The sequence below is a fragment of the Littorina saxatilis genome, linkage group LG8 (assembly GCF_037325665.1).
Source record: "Littorina saxatilis isolate snail1 linkage group LG8, US_GU_Lsax_2.0, whole genome shotgun sequence".
NCBI classification, from domain to species: domain Eukaryota; kingdom Metazoa; phylum Mollusca; class Gastropoda; order Littorinimorpha; family Littorinidae; genus Littorina; species Littorina saxatilis.
In genome coordinates, this window is record NC_090252.1 from 39,226,628 (window position 1) to 39,234,816 (window position 8,189).

General features: G+C 41.3%; 1 protein-coding gene across 1 annotated transcript; it reads left to right on the top strand.

Annotated features, from left to right (window-relative positions):
• The first annotated feature begins 1,460 nt into the window (after nucleotides 1-1,460).
• LOC138972306 (uncharacterized) lies at nucleotides 1,461-7,919 on the top strand. The gene is made up of 3 exons (XM_070345000.1): nucleotides 1,461-1,665; nucleotides 5,441-5,482; nucleotides 5,880-7,919. The coding sequence occupies exons 1-3, from the start codon at nucleotides 1,491-1,493 to the stop codon at nucleotides 6,449-6,451; spliced, it is 789 nt and encodes a 262-aa protein (XP_070201101.1). The 5' UTR covers nucleotides 1,461-1,490; the 3' UTR covers nucleotides 6,452-7,919.
• The last annotated feature ends 270 nt before the right edge of the window (nucleotides 7,920-8,189 follow it).

The window sequence follows — 8,189 nt, forward strand, 5'->3', positions numbered from 1 at the left end:
CACATGTCCCTTAACCCCCAAAAAACAAAAAGCATGATAATAACAACTAGGCAAAAACGCCAGAACATAACCTCAATATTTCACGATCTAATGATTAATGATAAACTTGTTGAAAAAGTCGACCATCATAAAGTTTTGGGAGTGACCATTGATAACAACCTGTCTTGGTCACACCACATCGAACAACTGTCTAAACAAGTGTCCAAGAAGGTTTATCTATTATCTAGAATCAAGCACTTTCTGAATTTGGAAGCCAGGAAATTATTCTTTAATGCTCATATTCAGTCTGTTATTGATTACGCGTCTACCTTGTGGGACTCGGCAAGTGAAAATTCATTCAAACCACTAATTAGATTACATAAACGAGCGCTTAAAGTAGTCTTATTAAAGAAAACAACCCTATCTGAGTTAGACTACATGAACTTAGGCATTCTTCCTCTGAAGGCAAGGCTAAGTTATAATAAAGGTACCCTTATGCATACAATTATTCATGGATGTGTACCTCAAACCATATTTTCCAAATTCACGTTAAAAACTTCACGCCAATTGATGAGACTGAACATGCCTCTGCCTAGGATTGACCTATTCAAATCTAGTTTAGTCTATTCAGGTAGCAGTCTCTGGAACACTCTTCCGACAATCCTACGGCAAACTAGCAGCACAAACGTTTTTAAGACCAGATATACGTCTTATCTCATGAAGTCTAAATAAACATCTGTTGTCGCTAGAATGGTTGTTAAAACCAACAACCGGTGCTTTTTAACAATGTATTATTATTTTTATATACACTGATTTTTTCGAATGCAGTGTATGTCAATGGGCATGGCATTCAGTACAGCTTTGTTGCGTCAGTGCAATCTACTCTATAATTCTTAACTCATGTCAAATGAACTTACATTTTTCATTTAAGCAATGTATTGTATGTAAATTGATGATATGTTCTTACTTTCATTTTATGTGAATCCTGTAGCAGTAGTTTTCTTTACTTGCTTATTCTTTAGCAATTTTAGACTAGTCCCTCTTTAGGGCGAGGGCCAGATGTAAAAAAGCAGATCACTGCTTACTCTATTACCCTCGTTAAATAAAGAATTGTTCTTGTTCTTGTTCTCTCTCTCTCTCTCTCTCTCTCTCTCTCTCTCTCTCTCTCTCTCTCTCTCTCTCTCTCTTTCTCTGGCTCTGTGTTGTGTCGATGTACGTGCGCTGCCTTGGCTTTTTTGGCTAGAAAAGGGGAGTGGGCGTTTACATACCAGCGCAACTCTCGCAATTTTAAATGGGGGGAGGGGGGGGGGGAGAAGGTGCATGTTTCCCAGTATGTTGTTTATGTTTGTTCATACCGTCGTGAGTGTTTCGTTTATTTATTTTTGAATCGACTGTCTTACAGATCTTACGACTACTACAACTTCAACAATGAAAACACCCACGCCATTTCCACCACAACGCAGAGTGCTATTACCGACATTTCCGCGACAACGCAGAATGTTAATACCGACATGTCCACGACAACGCAGAGCGCTAATACCGAAGGCCAAGACAAGAGCGACACAGATAATGACAACGACGATGTAGGTTTACCCATCCCCATCATCGCCGGGGTAGCAGTGGGAGGACTTGTTGTCGTCATTATCATCGTTGTCATCGTTGTAGTCGTCGTGAAAAAGAGTAGAGGTGAGTTCCCTTTGTCCATGAATTTGGGGGCGAAGTTCGGGGCTTTTTGGTGGTGGTGATAATGGTGGTGTTATCATAAAATGTGTGGAAGCTTGTTGTCAGATCAGCTTTTTGTGTCGGTCCCATTCGAGGAGAGAATGTTGTCTTCTGTTTCATCGTTATCGACCGAGGCCGGAGTACCGACACAAAACCTGATCTGACAACAAGCCACCAAACATAGTTTTTGTCATCATTTTGGTAGAGTAAACGTACATAATCAATCATTGATAGGTAGCCATTCTTTGTATTGCTGCGTTGCCAAAAATAACGATCAATAGCCTCTAGTGAGGGAATACCTGAACATCAACCCGCGGAAAAATATGCCAGCTATCCAGGACGAGGTGTGTAACCTTATTATCCTTTGACCACGAATTTTTCATTAAAAACACTTTTCAACACAAACCTTTTCTTATGCCTGTTTTCCTCTCGCCGAGACCGTCCGCATAACAATATTTATGCGCGAAGCTAGTTCTCTACCCCGCATGAATTACTGAATTTGAACAAAACAAATTAATAAAATAAAATGCCTATATTTTCATTTACAGTTTTCTCTTGTCAAAAAAAACTTAGTTAGATAATGATTTTGTTGCTGAAATTGATCCACGATTAGTTTCTTCGAGGGTTACTCGCATTGAACCCCGCACAGTGACCTTTGACTCGAGGCTGCTTGTCGGAGACGCTTTCAGATTGAATGTTAATTAACGGTTACTTGTAATTGTAGTGCTTAAACGGCACAATTTGGATAGTTAACAAATGCCGAAACTTGTCAGCTGTACTTAAACTACCGAGATTGTCTTAGAATGACTTGAACTGAGCCGAAAGTGTGACTGTAAACGTACGCGAGGTGCTTCGACAAAGAAAGTTTTCCCCCAGTGAATTTTGTTTTAATTTTTTTTTTTAAATATTCTGTTTTTAAGTTTTATTTTGTTATTGCTTGTAAAAACATATAATGTTACATTATTATACTAGTTGAGCAAGTGAACATTTATCGTTTGAATGGCATTTCGTCACTTAAATTTACAAAATAATGACGGTGTTTCTAATAAATATTTTGTAGAAAGGCGACTAATCGTGTTTGCAGATGAACGTATATTATTCTTGTAACCAAACTGAGAAAATGCTGCGGCAACCAAGAATTATGCTCCAGTAACCATGGAATACGCAGCATATTCACCTCCTCAGCTAACAGAGACACAGAGGCAGGTCATGGGATACTTGTTCGTAGAGTCTTGCAGCACCAAAATACACGTCTGCACGCTTTCTTTTCTTTTTATATTCAGTTGCTTCGCAAAAACAAAATGTCACTGCTTTTCTCAACTTGTCAAGTCAGTCAAAACGACCGCAGAACACAGAACTGGGAAATGACTCTGATTGGAATACTAAAATATCTGGGATGACGACAGCTGAAATGACGTCATGTAGTCATCCCTGTCTGGAGATATAAGCGTCGCACAGAACCGGCGCCCTTCCATTATTGAACATTTTTTTTAAATGGAAGTACATGGCCACAATAAGCGTCAGAAGTTCAAGCGACCACGTCATAGTTGTATGTGACGTCAAACGTACATTTTGTGTCCCGTCTAAAATGCACAGATAATGGAAGGGCGCTGGTTCTGAGCGACGCTTAGTTCTCGAGATAGGTGTGACCACATGACGTCATTTATACTTTCGTCATCGAAGATCTTTCGTATTTCAATCAGTGTCATTTCCCAGTTCTGTGTTCTGCGGACATTTTATTTTTGCGAAGCAACTGAATATGACAAGAAAAGAAAGCGTGCAGAAGTATGTTTGGGTCCTGCCAGACTTTATAACCAACGATTTCTCCCTTGGAAGAAAATGAAGATGTCTGCTTTTCGTCTGCTTTGAAGGTAGGGAGATTTTACAGCGCACACAGTAAAATGCAAGTCGTAATGGACAAGAATGTTGTTATTCTTCTTTCTTCGAAGTACCGTATATTTGTTCTTGGCCATATTTTGGAGCTGTGCATTGTTATATTATGGGAAAAACACGTTTGAACACAAATTCGCAAATAAATTTCGATCATTTGCTCCGGAATTGCAACATCGATTTGCCATAACAAACAATTCTGGCTCAATATGCGGGAACAGTCTGGTAGTGTCATATTTGTTAAATGGATTTGGAAGAATTGCTCATAATTTACATAGCACTCCGGCCCTGTTCTTTTTTTCGTCACACCCAAAACCGTTATTTGTTTTGGGCGAGGCAGCATTTAGAGCTGTTATCATATTTATTAGTTCCTTAGGCTAAGATTTTTACCATGTGCTTTTCCTTTTCTTTATGCGTGTTGCGGTTGAATAGCCTAGTTGCAAATTGACCACGAGTCGCTGCGGTAATTATCAACATTGATTGGATCTCTAAGAGTGGTTGTTTACAGTCCTTCTCCTAGAAAACACAGAAAAAAAGCCGCGGTGTTTCTAAATATCAAATAAACAGCCTGATTGGATTTTAATTAAAACATCCCCGTTTAATCGGAAGCACTAACACATTCAATACTTGGATTTGTCAAATAGGAGCAATGGGTTTTTTACGCAGCTCGTACTGAATGAAAACTCATTAACACAATGACAAACATGGTTAGTTAGTGGTTGGAAATCGTTAGCGTGCTCAAGAAAAGTATGCCAAGGATATTTGCATTTTTGCGGACTTCCCCTTTTCTGTCCCAGTCCCAAAACATACACGTTATGCCAATTAAAACAGGGTGAACCTTTACTTTCCTCTTCCAATACCCACGACTCTTTGACTCTATGTGTCTGTCTGTCTGTCTGTCTGTCTGCCTGCCTGCATGTCTGCCTGTCTGTAGTCTGTCTGTGTGTCTCTCTGTCTGTCTGCCTGTCTGTCAGTCTCAGTCTCTGTCTTTTCCCCTCTCTCTCTTAATTACGGTGGTTAAATATGTGTGTGTGTGTGTGTGTGTGTGTGTGTGTGTGTGCGTGGGTGTGTGCGTGCGTGTGTGCGTGCGTGTGTGTGTGTCCTTGTGTGTCGATGTCTGTATGTGCGCGCCATTGACAGACAGAGCAAGATAAGGGCAGAAACAGAGAAAAGCATAACGCAGATTGTCTGTCTGCCTGTCTCGCTGTCTGTCTCTCTGTCTCTCTGTCTCGCTGTCTGTCTCTCTGTCTCGCTGTCTGTCTCTCTGTCTCTCTGTCTCGCTGTCTGTCTCTCTGTCTCGCTGTTTGTCTCTCTGTCTCGATGTCTGTCTCTCTGTCTCGCTGTCTAGCTCTCTGTCTCGCTGTCTCGCTGTCTGTCTCTCTGTCTCTCTGTCTCGCTGTCTGTCTCTCTGTCTCGCTGTTTGTCTCTCTGTCTCGCTGTCTCGCTGTCTGTCTCTCTGTCTCGCTGTCTGTCTCTCTGTCTCGCTGTCTCGATGTTTGTCTCTCTGTCTCTCTGTCTCGCTGTCTCGCTGTCTGTCTCGCTGTCTCGCTGTCTCGCTGTCTGTCTCTCTGTCTCGCTGTCTGTCTCTGTCTCTCTGTCTCGCTGTCTCGCTGTCTGTCTCTCTGTCTCGCTGTCTGTCTCTCTGTCTCGCTGTCTGTCTCTCTGTCTCGCTGTCTGTCTCTCTGTCTCGCTGTCTCGCTGTCTGTCTCTCTGTCTCTCTGCCTGTTTTTCTCTCACACTCCCTTCCTTTGTTTTTCTCTTTACTCATAACTGAATAAAACATTTGTTGTTGACGACTGTTTTTATTACATATATTGTTGTACCATCTGTCGTCCCTTTTCTGTTTCAGGATCACCAACGGAGCAGAGGAAAGTTGGCACGACGGATGATGGTAGTTACAGAAATTTTGTGTTTCATTTCTTCTGAAAATTAGGAAGATGTATTGTATTCATAATTAAGGTGCTTACAACTTTACACTTGCTCGTGGCCTTGCTACGCTTTTATTTCTCACCAATCCTTGCTTTGCAACATGTTCTACAATTTTTCCGTGAAAACAATTCTGTGCATTCAGATAAACAATGTTCACTCTGAACGGCAGAGGTTTACTTGATAAGCTTGTCTATGCCACCCACTTTTTTTTAAAGAAGAATGACGCTAGCTCTATTTTGTTTTAAGTGTGGGTGTGTATGTGTGTGTGTGTGGGGGGGGGGAGGGTGGGGGTGGTGGGAGGGCATTAGGAAATGTCCACATACAAAAACGGTATGTGATATTTGCTTTTCTTCGTGCAGATTTTGAAGAACACAACAACGATCTGTACGAGAGTTCCGATGCCAGACCCTACGCCGGGACATCACTCCTTCTATCCGGTCATAACGCTTCCAATGCTCGTGACACAACAGAACCCAGCACAGTCAACGAGGAATCAGAAACTGCTTTTGGATATTCCACAGTCGGATCTTCAGCACAGCAGCATAACCAAATACTGGAATCTGATTTATATTCTAGCCCGGATGAAAACGGAGCACAACCTCCCGTTGCCATCGTCACACAAGCTGCACCAAAAGGCGCCGATGTGTATGCAGTGGTCAACAAACCAGACAAGAACAAACCTACCCCTGCAATGGTCACACCAACTGCACCAAAAGGCGCCGACGTCTATGCTGTGGTCAACGAACCAGGCAAGGCCAAACCTCAAGAAAACCCCGAATCTCAGAACGACGAGCACGCTGTGGTGGACAAAGCCACGTCAGGGCCGAAAAACGGCGAAGGCCTCGAGACAACAATTTCGGCTGAAGGCGAGACTGAGTACGGCTCAGGACATGTGTACTCGCAGGTGAACAAACAATCTAAACAGAACTGACCTAAAATGCCGTCGACTATCAAAAGTCGTACTGTAAAGATGCTTACGTCTTGACTACTTGATGAAACGATTTCAAAACTTTGATCTTCTTCTTCTTCTTCTTCTTCTTCTTCTTCTTCTTCTTCTTCTTCTTCTTCTTCTTCTTCTTCTTCTGGGTTCCCGTCGCCATGCTACACTGTCAAAGTTGTTTGGTGTGATGAATTCTGCAGTTCGCTCCAGGGAGTCCGCTGGGCCCCTTCAGGTCGATCATCTCTTGCCAGACTTGATCTGACATGGACTAACTATTTGTTTCAGTTTGTGTGAGAAAACTATGCTGAGGGTAAAACAAATAAGAAACTGCAACATAAGTAAGGTCTTCTGCAAATAAGACAATAATCAAACATAATCCAGATTGGTAATTATTATTCCTTCTTTACACAAGTTAACACACTATAAAACAAAATCTACTAAAACTTGTGCCAAGTGGAACATTCTGCTCGAAAGATTCAGAAACCTATAAGAGACTTGGAGAGAGTGAACAATAACTGGTATTTACTTTATCACTGGATGTGTTCACTGAATAGTTGTGATGCTGTGTTCGTTTTTATATTTAGTCAAGTTTTGACTAAATATTTTAACATCGAGGGGGAATCGAAACGAGGGTCGTGGTGTATGTGCGTGTGTGCGTGTGTGTGTGTGTCTGTGTGTGTGTCTGTGTGTGTGTGTGTGTGTGTAGAGCGATTCAGACTAAACTACTGGACCGATCTTTATGAAATTTGACATGAGAGTTCCTGGGTATGAAATCCCCGAACGTTTTTTTCATTTTTTTGATAAATGTCTTTGATGACGTCATATCCGGCTTTTCGTGAAAGTTGAGGCGGCACTGTCACGCCCTCATTTTTCAACCAAATTGGTTGAAATTTTGGTCAAGTACTCTTCGACGAAGCCCGGGGTTCGGTATTGCATTTCAGCTTGGTGGCTTAAAAATTAATTAATGACTTTGGTCATTAAAAATCGGAAAATTGTAAAAAAAAATAAAAATTTATAAAACGATCCAAATTTACGTTTATCTTATTCTCCATCATTTGCTGATTCCAAAAACATATCAATATGTTATATTTGGATTAAAAACAAGCTCTGAAAATTAAATATATAAAAATTATTATCAAATTTTTTTTTTCGAAATCAATTTAAAAACACTTTCATCGTATTCCTTGTCGGTTCCTGATTCCAAAAATATATAGATATGATATGTTTGGATTAAAAACACGCTCAGAAAGTTAAAACGAAGAGAGGTACAGAAAAGCGTGCTATCCTTCTTAGCGCAACGAATACCCCGCTCTTCTTGTCAATTCCACGGGCACTGCCTTTGCCACGGGCGGTGGAGTGACGATGCTACGAGTATACGGTCTTGCTGCGTTCAGTTTCATTCTGTGAGTTCGACAGCTACTTGACTAAATATTGTATTTTCGCCTTACGCGACTTGTTTACAAATTGTTGTCAAGTTTTGACTAAATGTTTTAACATGGAGGGGTAATCGAGACGAGGGTCGTGGTGTATGTTAGTCAAGTTTTGACTAAATGTTTTAACATAGAGGGGGGAATCGAGACGAGGGTCGTGGTGTATGTTAGTCAAGTTTTGACTAAATGTTTTAACATAGAGGGGGGAATCGAGACGAGGGTCGTGGTGTATGTTAGTCAAGTTTTGACTAAATGTTTTAACATAGAGGGGGGAATCGAGACGAGGGTCGTGGTGTATG

What these genes read in the sequence shown, in the direction of transcription:
- LOC138972306 (XM_070345000.1), top strand. Translation starts at nt 1,491, where the DNA reads ATGTCCACGACAACGCAGAGCGCTAATACCGAAGGCCAAGACAAGAGC. An exon ending in CGTCGTGAAAAAGAGTAGAG is followed by an intron (nt 1,666 to 5,440) that starts GTGAGTTCCCTT and finishes TTTCTGTTTCAG; the next exon opens with GATCACCAACGGAGCAGAGG. An exon ending in AGTTGGCACGACGGATGATG is followed by an intron (nt 5,483 to 5,879) that starts GTAGTTACAGAA and finishes TTCTTCGTGCAG; the next exon opens with ATTTTGAAGAACACAACAAC.